This window comes from Bombus flavifrons, chromosome 4 (genome assembly GCF_040668555.2).
Source record: "Bombus flavifrons isolate JBK064 chromosome 4, iyBomFlav1_principal, whole genome shotgun sequence".
Classification (NCBI taxonomy): Eukaryota; Metazoa; Arthropoda; class Insecta; order Hymenoptera; family Apidae; genus Bombus; species Bombus flavifrons.
The window spans coordinates 1566606-1584670 of NC_138445.1; the positions used below are offsets into that span (position 1 = coordinate 1566606).

The 18065-nt window shown below is 34.1% G+C and overlaps 1 protein-coding gene across 3 annotated transcripts in view; it reads right to left on the reverse strand.

The window, feature by feature from the left end:
• Positions 1 to 18065, reverse strand: part of LOC138179191 (CCR4-NOT transcription complex subunit 6-like) — an 828627-nt gene that overhangs the window by 489997 nt on the left and 320565 nt on the right. For all 3 annotated transcript variants that reach the window (XM_069111736.1, XM_069111735.1, XM_069111737.1), the window contains exon 4: positions 7241 to 7311. In XM_069111736.1, coding sequence (XP_068967837.1) covers positions 7241 to 7311 — 71 coding nt within the window. The remainder of the gene's footprint in view (positions 1 to 7240; positions 7312 to 18065) is intronic.

Genomic DNA, 18065 nt, shown 5'->3' on the forward strand with positions numbered 1-18065 from the left:
TATTTGTTACAAACATATATTTAGGGAGATGTGTTTCAATTCAATTTAAACATTAGTGAGGCTACCTTTGGCTCACATTATTATGTATAAGACGGCTAGTCGTGTTATATTAAAGTTTTGTAACTTTCGCCTTTGAAATGAATGTTTGCAACAAATGTCTCGTAACTTTTATGTACATATTTGAATTTGTTTCAAACTTTAGCAACTTTAATCACGATAGTCGTGTCTTATTACAGTGCTAATGGAGTTTCAGCAAATTTTGTATAACGTGTTCACGAAAGTTTCCTATTGTAAATGTTTACTTACATTGTAAGTACTCGTGCGAATCATTGTGTAGTATTCGTGAATTCAAATATCACAATATGAATATAGATATAAAAATTGATCGAATTTTTTTGAAGAGAAATGACGATTACTGACAGTAGCGTATATTCTCAGATACATTCCCGCTTCTGTGATCCCAGCCATTTTCTTCGTCCAAAATGAAAGGATGAAAAGAATTCTGTATTAAACTGGATTTTGTTATATTTAAAAAATGGCAGAATTTTGACGTCTAACCACCGACTTTCTATCTTCTGCGCTATTTTTTTATTTTTTGAGAACTTGGGAAAGAACAAATTTTTCATTAATTCTACCACGGACTGTAAGAACAAAAACACTATGAATGCTTAAAAATTTGGAAGTAATTTATAAACACATTGTTTTAGGAAAATTACGTTTAAACACTCGTTTTTACATGTTTCAACCAGCCAGGTATATGTTGAAGATTCGAAGCACAGAATTTTGCCCACATACATTGCAAACTATATATCTCCTACAAACAATGTACCGTAATTTCCAATTGCAACATCTATCGACGACCATAATTCCGAATAATCGCTATAACCGAAGCAACAACTTTCATTCGAATCAATAATGCATTGCTTATTGGCTGTTAGACAGAAAACTGAGGAAAACTGCACGTTTTGCAAGGAAATGAGTACTTTCATGCACGAGCAAACACAGCACGTTGATCAAAACTAGATCGTGCATTTGTGTGCGGTTTTATATTTTCATCCACATAACTGACACATCAGATCCTAAATGAAAATTTCTTTCATCTGCAAAGTATCATAATAAATACTTTCGATATTTATATATATACTTTTGCACATTATATGCATTCGGTGCATTTTTGCACGTTCAAATCCTCCATAAATGAGGAGAAATCCGCGGTCTAATCGCAGCTTTTCATCCTGTGCAAGTAACAATATTCCGTATTGAAATTCCGTCGCGGCAAATAATCCAACAAATGCTTTCCTTTCGGCTAATGATTTTCTCAATGGTACGTTAACGGCAGATTACTGTGGAAAAATGGTAAATGCGATCGATCGGTATTGTTTGGTGGACGGAACAGAGGTTGAATGATTAAACGGGCAAAGGGGGAAGCATTATTATCGGGACGACAAGCAATTAACCACTTGCAGCAGTACGAATGAATAGAAGAATGGCGGTACACGGTTATCCGCGAATTATTAAAGCGCTAACGGAAAACGGGCTACGGTACTCGCTGCGATGAGTAGCGAATTAATGTGGTTCGAGACTAGGAAGTCTTGTTTACGAGCGACACAGTTCATCGGAGCATAAATACGGTGAAAGGAAAAGAGAGTCACGATCGAACGAAAGCCAGACAGAAACCGAATGACGAATCGAGATTAAGGAGAATGGAAAAGAGAGGATCGCGATGTTAAATGTGTGTACAACGTTCGCACAGAGACCATTCTGCTTGATCATTATTGCTACATTGGAATCCAAACTATGCGGTATACTTTATGGTCAGACCTTTCATTGGGAGGAGTCGGAAACATTCTCTGCACAAAAGAGGAAGTTGCCGGATGCCAGCTGGGTATTACAAATGGGAATAATATTCAGCGTACTATGTATTTTTAAACACAGTAGGCTCCATTCCCTGGGAATACAAACATCGTCGAGCGAACAAATTGAATTTATGATGAACATAGGTAGATTGTTATCCGGCCAGTGCTTCGTCTCATTCGATCTTTTCAGCTTGCGAGGAATTTTTCCACCATGCAGCGAATAATTGACTGCACAAAGACGAATGGAGAGAGAGAGAGAGAGAGAGAGATTCAAGGATCATTTTCATTTGTCAGACAGAAGAAACGTACGTGTATGTGTAGAAATATATTGATTTATGGAATTTACGTATGATTAATATAATGCGGAACTCAAGTTTATGCAACAAGAGATTTAATATTAGCAACGAATAATGTTAATATAATACGAGAAGAAGTTTAATATTACGTAGCAACGATCTTTAGTCAATTTATTAACTAAAGAAATCTTGTTTCGTGCTAATGATAATATCAGTATGGCGATTAGATATTATCGAAATGGTATAAAATTTTAATGCTTCCATGAAACGATTCTAATTAGCTATGATCGGTAGAAGCATTCGTTCGAATAACGAAATTGTGAAATGTGAAGTTGGTTTGGGATTAAAGTTAACGTGTGTTCAAGGCCTAAATAAATAATTGCAGACATTTTGAGTCGAGTTAAAATGATTTCACTGTTCGATATCATCTCACAAGCCATTATTCTTCTGTACTATGTAGTCAGGTATTAACAAACGTGCCTTCAGAGAACTAAATAAAGAAAAGTAAATTTCCTTCCGGTGAAAAGAAAATGAAAACTGAACGAGAAGATACGGAATAGTAATGTACTGTTTGTAATGCAGAGCATTAATACAATATGTTTCGCGGTATTTGATTACACGGTGTACACATAAAAGAAGAATGGCTTACAATTCAAGTGAAATGGAAAGGATTTAGTTTTCCTGATGTTCACGGTTGACCTGTTAGATACGTACGAGAACGCGTTAAACAATTAACGAAACTTCTTGTAGCTAGAAATGTCCGAAAGTCGTGCTATTGAATTTCAAATGCATTAAATAATATTTGACAAACGATATGAAAACAGTATTACAGTTAAATTCTCAAGAAATTATCAATTGCTATATTTACATTTGAAAAAAAAAAATAATATAATGTGTATAATAATACAGGGTGGTTGGTAACTGGTGGTACAAGCGGAAAGGGGGTGATTCTACGCGAAAAAAGAAGTCGAAAATATAGAATAAAAATTTGTTTCTTTAATTTTTCCATCGAGACAACGATCTACAGTGAGATCCGTTATAACGAGACGTGATAAAGTGCACGGGTACTGAACGAAAATTCAAAGTCGATTTTCTCGAAAACAAAGCCTCAAACGAAAAATTTTTATTCTATATTTTCTATATTCTATTTATCTATTCTATTTTCTATTTCTATATTCTATTTATATTTTATTCTATATTTCTATATTTTTCGCGTAGAGTCACTCCCTTTCCGCTTGTACCACCAGTTACCAACCACCCCGTATATCAAATATAATTAAAGCTCAAAATTCAGCATAAACTATAGCACAATTTTGCGCGAATATGATAAATCTCATTACGTACCTCGAATATGCCAATATAATTTAGTAATAAGAAGCGTGAATCATGACAGGAATGATCGGTCAATCAGAGTTTTCTAATTTCATTGTTTAAATCTATAGAAAAGTCAAAGTAGTAAAAGAACTAGCTGTGCTGAATATTGCAGGGGAAATATAGAATTTGATTATTAGATGGCCTAATGCTTTCAACTTGCTGGAAAAAGGGAAAGCGCGGTAATACGCAGTTAGACGAGTGTTCAGCACGAGCGCCAAAAAAGGATAAAGATACTGAATTTCGTGCATGTCAGCTATAATTGGAATTCACGAAGCTCCATTCCGCAGAAAATTAGAAAGAGCACTTTCTACCTGTGTGTTAATGACGACGAGAAAGAAGTTTCCAAATTAAATGTTTAATTACTTGACTGCTACACCAACGGATTACGGAGTATTGTTCTTAAGTTTTAAGTGTATCAAATAACTCGGCTGTCTACAGAAGGGAAAGTAAAAAATCTCTGATAATTAGGAAATTCTGTATTATGAATGGAATAGTGAGAAAAGACAAATATTCGTTTTGTAAGAGTAAGCAGAATATCTATGACTAAATTATTCAGGGATTTGTTGCACCGATGGATTGTTTTATGACGAAATTAACGTCACAGCTGATACGTATACGGTCGAATTAATCCTTTGACAATGCGATAGAATGGCCAAGAAATCTGAACAGAGAAGGTTTCGAACGAACTGATAGAGAGATTATTGTGATTAACACTAGAACTACCGATAGTTAACACGAAGCTATTTCTACGAAAACCAGTGAAAATGACTGGTCTTCAAAAATACGTAATAATAGAATATTTTTATATTTATTGATTTATTACTTTCTTGCAGAAGGAATTCAATGTCGTGTAGTACAATTTTTGTATTATTAATCCATCTGGGATCCCTAAACGAGGGTTGACACATTTCTAAAATTGTAGAACCAGTCATTTTGACTGGTATAGCATTTCTAATCTTAGCATCTAACGCTCTAGCGATCGATTTGGAATTTTCCTGATAACTGGCATCATCATATTGGACGATAGGCAGTAAAAATTTTAAAAATATGTGGCAAGTTGTACAAAACGAGGAAGCTGGTTAATTGGGATTCGATAAACAGATTGCAGCACCCTTTTACACTTTGACAAGTAGCGGTGATTTTGGCTGGTGTTGGTATAAGCAGCCTTGATACAAAATTATTTTCAGTTTGAATGCATAAAAAACAAAATAAAATTCATTATACTATACTATTCTTTTAGTACTATTACCGTTACATCATTGCGGAAAGAAAATATAACATGAAGTAGGAATTTCAAAATAAGATTGTAAAGCCAGTGAATTTAACTGGTGTGAGAGTTCTAGTGTTAAGTCTAGTAAATAATATTCAAAATTGCTTAAAACTTTGACGAATCGTATACTCAATTTTGATATATCATCGATAAGATTTGAAACAAATAATAGAAATTTCATACGATATGTATCTTTTCGCGAAAAGATAGAAAATATTTGATCACATGTTACACAGTTCATTCGTTTTTATTTATATATGTTACCAACATTTGTGTGTATTGTTATCAGTTATCCAACTTGCAATCGCTTGAGATGTTAAACGATCTTGCTAAGCACAGTCCTGAATAACTAATATAATTTCCTACGATCGTAAGGAATTTCCCGAATGAATATTTTAAGACTTTCGTTTTACCGACCGATTAAGTTAACTTGATAGAAAACTAAGGCGAACTAAAGAGCGGAATACATTTCCTACGGAGAAGGAATAATTTCTGAATGTTCCAAGAGGTCTATAAAAACAGTTCAGTTGCCTTTAGATAGACAGAAGTGTGCCACAGTTTCAATGGAAACTGCAAACGGAGAAAAGAATGGGGTAGGGTGGGCGCGCTCTTAACGCGGACAGTTTAACGATATTAATAAAAGTGGTATAGTATAGGCTGGACTACATTTTCAGCGTGGCGACTTTAATAATGTCTGCCTCATTTACATTCGAGAGCGAATAGACTTTGTCTAAAACCGACCATTTAATGCTAAACAGCGATGCTACTCTTAACTCTTCGAATTTGGGAAACTTCCGCAAGAATAAAAAATGTCAAAAACAATTTTCTCGCATCGATATCGATTGATTTAATATAATTTAGAACTCGCCAGTCAGCGTGCAGTTTCAGTATCGACACCAGGGCCCGGTTGCTGGATAAATGAGTAGAGTAAATAACTACGAGACGAAATTGTGAATAAACTTTCTTCGGATTCAATCGAAATATACGGAACAATTCTAACGAAATGTACGGATGTACACGACGTTAGAATTTAATGGAAATGTACAGGACGTATGTATACATTGTCCTGATTCGAAGGCATAATTATTTCACGAGATAAGCCATTCCTCCTTAAAATTCCAAGAAATTTCGACAACTTTGATTTGGCAAGCCGTGAATATTGCTGCATCGGCAGATTTGGATATTTTTCTGCATTTATGAAAAGTTTAAATGTACAAAAATGTACAGATTGAAAAAGTGTACAAAATACTAAGGTAGATTATTTGTTAGAATATTTAAAAGATAAAAGAGGTTTTTATTTGCGTTCCACTTTCTTAGGAATGTTCATGAATATATATATATATTTACATAAACATTCGCAGTCGAATAATATTTAGAATTGTATTGCAATCCATTTCGTCCTTTCTAATTCACAATTAATCCTTGCATGAAATTTGTAAAATTACACGGACAGTTAGATTTGAGTTCAATTAACCCAAGATTATGTATTTGATAAAATCGACCAAATAACGATAAAGCTTGATTTGTTTCATTATTATAGTTTGATATCTGAATATTAAATTGCTGTAATGTAATTTCAATGTTATATAATTAAACATAAAAACATGTTCACGATGTGCCTTACATACAAACACTATACGTTGAGCACATTTTTCAGAGAATGCACTGTCCGCATGTTTTGTTTATCGTCATATAAAGCAGCACTCTCGTTTTCCTAATTTTAGTGGACATATGATTCACCAAGTGCTTGCACACGATTTAACAAATTATAAAAATTGCAAGCTTAGCATTGTCTAATCCATAAACTCCGTAAGTATATATAAAAGATCATTAAAAAAAATAGTCGAAATTTTATTTTATTTCTTTTTTTGTCACGATAATTGACATTGTGAGTAGACATTTAAAAGCATAAAGAAGTTTCAGTCGAAATAATATAAACATGTTATGAAGATTTATGACTCGATTTTACAAAGGTTAACGTATTGCTTATCATTATCAAAGTGATTAGACAAAGTATTCAAATTCCTGAGTCCTAAATTAAAAGTTATAATTTTATCTCTAATGCACCCGTATAAAAAATCTAAATGACTTGTTATTCATATAAATTTCTATTGAAAAAAGATGCGAAGATTGTCTTCTCATACATAATATCTGATACGTAATACCAGGTTCGAATAATTACAGGCCATTAAGGACTGTTGAGCGAGTTAAAGGAGGAAGGAAGGATTGAATTTCAAATGTGACGTGATTAGAGTCGCTAATGTTTATCAGAAATTCGTAAAAGTAAGCATATAGTGAACCGTGCAGAGCACCATTAGTGTATACTGTTAGTTTTCTCTAGAACAGTTATAACTCCTTGTTACGAATCAGAGTTCGTATTCCTACAACGAAACTGTACAGATGATAATAAACTTTAATTAGTCGTAATAGTTGCTGCAACTTACAGAACGCCCAGTGGCGGGAAAAATATCACGAATAAGGTTCAGCTGTGCAATTGCCGAAACGGTCAACTTACCTAAAACAGAAATAAAGTAACATGTAATTAGTTTTCATTTGTACGTAGATATTTTATATTTTATATTTCGCATTTATATGTATTTTTGAGTATTTATACTTCCGTGGAAACTACAGAAATTAATCGAACAATTAATTTTTCTAAAAATTTTGAACGATCAAAATTCCATTATAATTTTTCAAAAATTCATAGCAGATTTGAATCTATGTGCGTGTATTAGATATTAAACGTATATATCTGTGTACCTAGATATATCATTCTTGAAAAATATAGGATAACGCGTTTTGCTTATTGGTGGTACGTACGAAATTTTTCAGTTTATCAACTTGAGAAAATATATGTAAGGAATTTTGTTTCAATTTTAATTTATCTGAGGAATAAACGCAATTTGAAGATTTTTAACGTTACACAAAACTTTAAGTAAACAAATTCTATTTCTCCATTTGTCATTTCAAATGACTGGTACGATTCTTTTAGGCCCACCCTGTATAAGTACATGTAACATAATAATTGTAATATCTGTTACATACAAAGTTAGCTTCTGCTCGATATATCCACAGCCATAGAATTTTCAAAACGTGATTCAATTCAATGACTCTAAAATGATTGGGCAATTTCTTCGAAATCAAATCGACTGTTTCATAACTTAATTTACTATTCGTTGCGTTCGATGAACATAATTAGCAAAGAACGATGAAGAGAAATTGTTGACAATAATTGATGTTCTACGATAATTTATGTACATGCAAAAACGTATGTATCATGCGTATGCATAATCGAACGCGTTTAATGCGTAGATGCGCTGAAAATACAGAGTCACGGTTTCCAGTATAATCGAAGGACCCTTCATTATATGAATTTTCCAGTTTTCTCCAATCATAGGTAACTGCGAAAGTCTGTGTTTGATTTGAGTTATATTATATTACCACTGAACCACTTTAGTTCGAGAGGAGGAGCGTCTTACAGAGAAATAAACAATATTTCCGGAACCGATGGCGGACGATTGCCTGGAAGAAGATAATACCAGAAAGCTGCACGCCAATTTACTGATATAAGGCAGCTTGTTGATCAAATTATCGATAAAAGCTGTGAGTGAGTAAACTTCTATCTAAGAACTTTGAAACTGATTTACCGGTGACCATTTCAGAATACCGTTAATGGCATACGTCTAAAGATAGCTATTACAATACCAAGTACTTAGTTACATACAATATCGGGTGCAATATTATTAAAAATTAGGATAAAATACAGTATCCGAAACACTGGAAAAAAATGAAAGAAAATTGTAGAAGAAAAAGTTAAATTGTATGTGTATAAGCATAATCTTATTTTTAGCCAAATTCGAATATCACTTGTCTCAATTGCCTGAACCACGTAGGTGTGGCCTGTATAATTAACTTGATGAAAATAATCAGTGAATATTTCTCATCGCAGAAAAGAAAGCGCCTGCATTTTTGCTGTGTTAGCTTTTACGTAGCGCATGATGACGTGTGCATGAACAAGCAACCAAGCGCAAAGATAGAGAGAAGGGAGGAGAGGTAAATCATTTAATAGGTTTGTATTTAACACGAGTCCGTGTGAAATGACCGCGTAAGCGAATTCCGATGGTGACACTAACGAGATAAATTTATATTACTGTCGTTTAAAACACGAGCGCAGTAGCATCGCAGCGAACATGATCCTCTAGTCTTGCGTGTAACATTTTCCACCAGCGTCGTATTATAGCCACGTCCTTTAAGAATTCATTTTATCGCGACACTTTCGGCTTTAAAATATCACTACCGCTTTGAGTGTCATTAATTTAGATCGTGGCAATTGCACCGATTTTCTGAAATTCTTTACATCTATCCCTGGCATTTTAAATTTACCAAATGGAAAATATTCTCCAGAATTATGCAAATGGATTTGATTCTAAATATTCGGCGTCTAAACAAACGAATAATGTTTCTCTTATATTATTTGAGACTCAATACCACGCGCACCACCTAATTCTGTCATTCTTAATTATTCTCTTATTTGTTGCGACACGGAGAAATATTCAGACAAAAGTCGTAATACGTATGATGAATAAAATATGATGCATACGCTATGCTTTTATCTGTTTCACTTTGCAATGGCTTTAAAACGTTCTGTAAAGGTGACCTGTAAAGGTAAACGAATATCTTCATTTTCTATTACATAATCTCGCTAACATTTAGACGTTTTTAAAACACTACAATCTCGCTATCGAGATATGAACCTTAATATTGTAGAACTTATAAACGAAACTTGAAAAAAAAAAAAATAATATTAATCATTATCGGACACGCTGTCGCTTGGCCATCGTTGCTCACGCAACATACAAAACAGTTACAGGCACGGATGCCAATTTCAGCGAACTTGATGATACTCGCTAGCAGAAATTTTATGTAAGAACAAACTCGCTTGAAAATTATCTGAGAGAAGTTATGTAAAAAAAAAAAATTGTCCTTCGAAATAATAAAAATTCTAGTAATATATGCTGCAGTGTAAATATTCTATGTATATGTTATAGTTGCAGAACGTTCGTCCTTTTCAATTTATTTACAGAAAATGTACGAAAAGGGAATAAAGAGAAATAAAATGTAAACGGGATAATAAAAATTGATCCTCGTAAAAGATAAGAGGGAGAGCGGAGGAGCGAAAAAAGAAAAAAGAATGGCGCTACTGAAAACTGGGTAGCAAAAGCTCGCTCCGTTCATCGTAATTATTACAGTGCAATACAAGGAGAACGCGATTTCAGTATTTTTACACGTAGTACAGAATTCGTATTGCGTTTCGTTCGTCTATGCCGCGGGTATGGAAGCGTTAAATAAAAGAGAAAATAAAGATGACACGTGTAAAGAGAGAAAGAGAGAGAGAGAGAGACGAGGGGGGATAAAAAGTGAAACGAGAAAGAAACGATCCGACAGACGGGAGAACAGACAGACAAATAGTGATTGAACGAAATAAAGAAAAGCAGAAACTCGTCGGACGAGGAAGAAGAAAATGGAAAAGAAAATAGAGAGAGTGAAAGAAAACATCGCCATGTATCATTCGGAACAGTATCATTCGAATCGATGTTATTTGTAACATGCAAGAGAAGAAAGTTGATGATGCACGTAAGTACGACAAATGTGCTAGAAAACAGATACTATAAGAGTAGACATGTTTGACACGACGTTTAATATCTCTTCGATACTTTAGAATTTCATCGGATAAATGCGAAAGTAATTGTTAGCAATTTTCGACGAGAATTAAATTTCTAATTGATTGATAATTATGTACGAACTTATCGTGTAAATATATGCATATTTCTATTATAACAAAATATTCCAAATATACAGTGTGAACAGTAATATATTTAATAGATGATGTAACAATAGATATACTAAAATGTGGAGAGAAATAATTAAAAAGATGTATACTTATTCTGAAAATAAATAATTGAACTTGGTACAATCTCTATAAGACGATAATATCGTGTCATACTTGAAAGAAATTATGAGATACTTTTGAAGAATATTTTCTTACTTTAAATATGTTGTATACAAATTTGTCAACTTCATCTTCACTTTTCAAGAAGAACTAAGGAAAGTCAGATGATGGACTTATTTCAAAACCATACATTTTTTTACTTTTCTATCAGAAGAAATGTGAACTAGCAGAGAAGATTATTATTAACAAATTCTGTCTGAGCTTTACTGTATGTATAACGTTTGCAATTAATATTAGAGCACACTTACGGTCCAAACAATAAGAAAATATTATTCGATAACTGGAAAGAAATTATAAAAATAGAAATATAGAATTATAAAAATAGAATATTTTAATATTACACACGCTTAAAAAATCAAGATCATATAATGAAATTCAATTCATTGGTAAAATCAAGTATTTGCATATCTTTGAAAAAGTTATTTCCCTCTGAAGCAAATTATTTTTTAAAAAGCAAAACACATTTTCTTATTATGCAATTACACCTACTTATGACGATTTCTTGCGCTATCCAAAATCTCTTTTATCCTTTGATCCTTCTTTTCATCAGAAAGATTTGTTAACCACTCCTACCACATTTTTCTCTACTCGTACATCAGTGTTTCTTTTTCGAACTCCTAATAATTTCTATACGTTATTAGAAACAGAAACTTCATTCTCTTACCGCTAAGTAAAAAATAATTGATTACTAAAATGCATCATTAAAGCGTAGAAAAAAATCGAGCAACTTCCGACTTCCTAAGCCATTTTTAATTAATTAGAATACATGTATTAGAGAAAGAATACTTGGCCGCTACAATAACGTCGCAAATAGCTCCGGTCGGAAATAATGGATTGCTGTTTTCCACGCTACAATTAATACGGCTGAAAAAGGAATACGAATTGGAGCAAGATATAACGGTAAAGGGGCACCGTGAAATACATAATATATTTTTGCAACTAAGGAGGCGTTCGAATAATGCAATAAACGCCATAGATGACACGAAACTCAACTGACACTGTGTTGCAAGACGTATTGTGTACATTCACTCATAAGCAGATTACGCACGTGCCTGATGTCATCTAATTACCTGAGCTGACCTAAATACCAGCCGATAAGTCGCCGCCACTCTAAATCGATAGGAATGCCGAAATTGCGAAAGTGCGATCGATCTTAATTCGCTCGCTGTTGCGTCGATTTTCGCAATTGAGCTTTGGACACCGGAGTATTTTTAAAGCGAACTTCAAACTAATTTAAATACCGTTTAAACCAGATGACCCGTCTTTCAGGTTTTTCTACCTGCCACAGCTTTAATTAGTAGCAATAAAATAGCAATCTTGGGAATGGAAATGTTGCTCGTGGATTTTCTCGTAAAATATATTTAACATGCAACTATGTTGAATATATGTTCGTAGTATTTTTCGTTGCATTTCGCGCGGATAGAGATTAAAATGCAAAATAAATATAAAACTTTCCAATAATAAATCAATAAAAATACAATGTAGTTTTTACACTGTACAAATAAATGTTTCCATAAGAAGATTTTAAAACAGGTACGAATTGAACAGAGTTTTTTCTTTATATTTTATACCATGAAAATTAGTAAACATTAATGAAACTAATAATTATTTGCATTAAAATATTCTAAATTATATATTCTAGATGAGCCTGATGTTTATGATGTGCTCGCAGTCATTGAACGATTACAGGAATTTGATAAAAGCAAACTATCTATTTTCGTTGAATAGAAATTGCATAAAAATCAAGGAAACTGTGTCAACTAACAAATATCATCTTCCTCGTTTCCCGAAATAGAGTTGCGTGAAACTTTATGATTCTAGATGTAGCAAACGTATGATTATTCATTTAAGAGATACATATATTACGAGGATAGTATTTCTTCTGAATCACAGTAAACGATATAATAGCACAGGATGGATAAATTGTTTTAAATTGTATGGCTCTTTGAATACGAAGGGAGACACTTTAATTGCATATCGATTACCGATAACATTTTCCTTCACATTCACCGCTGGTTCTCCCTCCTTCAAGAAAGTAATGTTTATCGTTTACCCTTGCTCTCCCTGAGAAAAGTTGCTGGATCCTTATTATTGCTATTATGAAGTAATTGCCAGCAGTAACAATGATATGCGAAACTAAGATACTTGTAAAAATAAATACCGAGAGATTTGTTTTATTTCTTCATAGGTAATGTAAAAATAATTTTTATTGAATTGGTAATTCGTTTACTTTGAACTCTGAGGATTATTGTGCCGTAAATTGTACACCTGGTATATACAGAATAATTTCGTATTTTACACAGAAGATCGTAATTGCTTCAAATTATTCAAGATACGATTAAAATCGATCAAAATGTCGAATTTAAACAAAATACTGTAATGTAACAATTTATAAATGTTACTTATGACAGCTACGAAAGAAATACGATAAACTGATCGTTCGAGTTACACGGTGTTCTTCACGGTCCAAATTCAGACAAGTTTACACACCCAAGATATACTAAAGATGAATTAAATAACAAACACGATAAGAAAATGAATAATTCGAGTGGTAAAACTGGCCAAAGCAATGATCGAGAATCGCGGTGAACATAAGGAGGAAAAAATTCTTATTATCATAAAGCTGAAATTTGTATTATGATATTGAATATGTCTATGGATCTTTTATACATCTACCTAAGCTTCTACGATCTCTATCTGTCTCAATCTAACGATAAAATTTCGACCGACAGAATAATTTTTAACTGCTTCAATAATATTGTAACAAGGAAAGGAAAACATTTCATTAAAATGAAACCGAGATGTTATCTATTACAAATTATTACAATACACGTTACATTCTTTTTCCGTATTCCTGAATCATTCCATTCACGCTTTTGAATTACTATATCCTCATAAATTCATCAACGTGCCTCAGCTTGCATCTGCACATTTGTAAACCAAATTTAATTATTTGTAATGATCAGTAATTATATATGCACGCGTAGAAATAGCAACAACGGTTAACACTAATTACTATCCGTTATGAATTTATTTATGCGTTTATTTATCGATTGTTAAAGGTTGGAAATAATTTCTTGGTGAATTAAATTCAATCGCGAATATCGATTCCAGCCGGCCATAATACAAGGTACGCGTTAAACGAGCTGAATAATCATTGCAGAACTACTTTGACCTGATACGCTCGAAGCTGGTTGCGATCTTTCACGGAAAAGTATATTTTCTCGGTTGAAGATGTTGCTTGTTCGAAATGTTTTCTGGCGCGTGCGATCTTCGACAATGTCTGTAACGACAGGAAAGTTTCTTCGTGAAGCCCGTTAAAACAATTAGCAAGAACAGTAGCGTAACTATGGAGCAAAAGTTTTCGAGCGTTTGGTTCGCGAAAAGTTGGCAACTCTAGAAAGCACCGGTAATTGGCAATATTATCGAGTACTGCAGTTGATACGGCACGCCAACGTTTATTGCCAATTTCTTTTCTGTTGTTCCTGAATAAATAAAACAATTCTTCTTCCAATTAATTATATCGGGCTACACGATAAGTTGAAATCCAATAAAGAAATATTTAAGTTCCTAAATCTGTTCGAACGAACAAGTTTGAAAAAAAGATATTTCATCGTACCTTCAACTATTTTTACTTTTCGCTTGATAATTGTCCTCGTTTTACTACTACTTCATCAAAAACAATGAATTTCCTTCAATGAATAATATTACTTAGATTATACGATAAAGGTAGCCAGATTGTAAGTTCAGTTGAGAAATATTAAAATTCTTAGAAAAATATTTTAACATTCGATAATCATCGTCGTTTCATTGTTTTATCGCAACTACGAACGTACAATGTCTACCTCGAGGATGAAAATACTCGTGCGATTTAAAAATTTCATTTCGCCGAAAACTCCACGTTATTATTCCTGTTCTAATTATGCTAATTTATCCAAGTCCTAATTTGTCGGATCAACGAGATAAAAAGCAGGCAAAATCGGTGCGCAATGTTCCTCGAAAGTGTCGATATTTTACCGCGCGTACATCTGAAAAGAGCGGAATGACGGCGAGCATGGGCCATTATTACCAATTGCGCGTAACAGCTAATTACCCGTAATTATGCCATGCGATATATCAAGCTTTCAGGATAATGGCGCGGTCCACGGCGGCGAACCGCGGAAAATTGCGCCGCGGTCCTACACGGCTCGTTCCGCTGTCAGTTTTCATTCTGCGGCCTACGCTCATCCTTGCCCCTTTTCATTCCCGGCGACAACTTTTTAATCCTCTCGAGCGCTGCTCGAACCCTCGTCAAGCCTTTCTAATCGCAATTACGCCGGAATGCGAACACCGGCCGACGATACCGCACGGAACGTGCACGCCGAGACTCTGGGACGACGTCTTTTTCGCTAGAAGATACGAAATTCCTTCGTTGCGAAATGAACATGCTCTCGGTTACGGAATAAAACGAAAACACGTTGGCAGGAAGGAATTTCACGCACAGGATATGAATAATTACGGATAAGGGGAAGGTGTGATTAACGACGAGCAAAGAGAGGTTTCGTAGGTTTATCCTTGTTTGTTCCCTGGATAATTACAGTGTCCATCGAATAATTTTGCACAGGTGTTTCCAACGTAATACTTTTCAGAGCTGCGTGCACACCGTATGAAATCGAAAACGGTAAACATCGTTGTCGTGATGTAAATGGAAAGTCGAATATGCAAACAATATAATTGCCGCGCAAATTGATTCGCCTGCGTTCAATTTCCACCGATTTCGCGACAACACAAAATAATTTATTATTACTATTACTTTATTAATTGTCGCATCGTATAATCGTCATCGGCGACCATAATTAAAATGCTTAGAATTTACATGGCAGAGGTAAAACGCAGCAAAAGCGAATACGTGGTAGCGACTAATTTTTAAACAGAAGAAACATGTCACCAATGGACAAACATATGTATCTATCAATCAGAAATATTGCACGGTGTCGGTTAACATATCAGTAACCAGAAAATAATTTGCAAAAGCCATTGAAATATCCACGAATTCTCTTTACGTATGTGTACTTACTATATATACTATAATACTTGTATGTATACTAATATGCTATATATACTTATATGTATACATATAAGTAATGCTGGACAAATTGTAAAGAACAATTTAAATAATTAAAAAAAAAAAAACTGGAAGATGGTATCCCATTGGGGGTAGCCATCCACATATTAATTAGCAATAAAGCTAGAAAAATGTACCGAATGTCCAGCTGGACAAATTGTAAAGTACAAATTAAATAATAAAAAAAAAGTATACATAGAAAACATTTATTGCATATTGTGCATGTATTCTATTGTGCATGTTATAAATTTTGAAATTTTAATAACATTTTGGAGTTTCAATAAGAATGTAATGAGACGCTACTGTACATGATCACATTGGTTAAACTTGAAACCAATATGTTTAGTAAACAATTTAGTCAATAAAACATTTGTAAATTAAGTAATAAAATATTTAGTAAAAATTTAGTATACAGCATGAATGGTCATCTTAAGCGTATAATATGTGTTAACTATGGTCTAAATTTAAAAGAACATTGAGATTCAACAATGTAATGGATATAATTGCCTGCTTAAATATTTTTGTAATTTCCGCGAAATGTACTAAATATCTTGCAATTTCTACGTACATACATTCTCAGATTTATTAACATAATGCGCATAATTGACCGTTTAAACATTTTTGTAATTTCTGCGCAGTATACGCTTGTACCAGATGCCTTGCAATTTCTATACGCATTTTCAGATTTTTTTCCTATAACACACGTTTTACATGTTAGAACACCTGCTACTCGTTACAGTAATTGCAGAAGCATAATACATTTTACTTTGTTTGGTATTTCGTATTATACAAGAGGCGCACGACACGAATGAATTAACACAGATATACGACGAAATGAAAAATAAAATCAGTGAAAGATATTCAATCTCAATTAACATGACCAAGTGTCTGAACACTTATGTCAAGCAGTGTATATTCATAAAACGCAGCCACAAACGTCCGGATACGTTTATGAACCTATATATATCCCGATGTACAGTTCGCGCAGGATATAACGCAGCTGACAGTTTCGGTTTAAGCGAGAAACGATTTGCGGCAATAAATTTCGCTGCAAACAAACTAATGGATCGATAGCGCGGATTAGATTAACCATCGAGCGTGTCGTTCGGAAACACTGAGACGGAAACAACCGCTAGAACTGCAGCGATACGCTTGCGAGGCGCAGTAAAATGGGAAAACGTCATTGCGCGAGGGCGGACATTTACGTCGGCGATATCAGTTGTAACGCGAAATGCAAAAGACAGAGGGGATGAAAGTGGAGAGAACGAACTCTAAAGCAACAGCCGGTTGCATCAATACGGCTAGCTATCTTTATGACAGCAAGATGTTGTTCTACATCCGCGTTGCCTGCCGCTCGTTGACGCGAGGATTACGCTTCGGCTGCGCGGACGGATACACTCGGAAGTTATAAATTACATTTCGCCTGACGCCTACGGCAGCTGAATTATTTCGCGGGACATGCCCACGCAATATACATCATACGTGCCGAAAAGAAAGAGGTTCGCGCGAATTACAAACTCGCAGATTACGTATGCAAAGCTGTTCGATCGATCAACACCGTATGAATATGCTATGCGATACTCGTCGAATTTTATAGATGGACTTTCTGCGAGCCACTTGGTCTCCAGGGGACAAAGATTGCTTCTAAAGATTCCCCATCCGATTGTGTTTTTCCTGTGTTATATTATTGAGAAATCATATATCGATTTTATATTTTTTATCGTGGAAGAGAAACTGGACCACCCAGCTGCGGTGTAGATTACGGTAAATCAGATATGAAATTACCAATTCATTCCAGGGAATAGAAGACGCAGCAAATCGTGATAGAAAAGAGATAGAGAGAAGTATGGGAAGACGATGAAAACAGAGCAACAAACTTCTTCGGATTTTCTGCAGGATAGTGATTTTTAGAATATTATAGATACGCTCTGTGATGATTAATAAATTTGAAAAGTGGTCCAATGAAGAAGAAAGAAGAAATGAGAATAAAACTAGAATAAAATAAAAATAGAAAATATTTTAGACAACACGTAGTAAGAGACTGCGCAATATATACAGAAACCAGACCAATCACATTGAAAAATAAGAAATAGACAGGAATAATAACAGTAAAAACAGAAAAACAAATATGGGAACTAGCTAACTTCATAAAGGG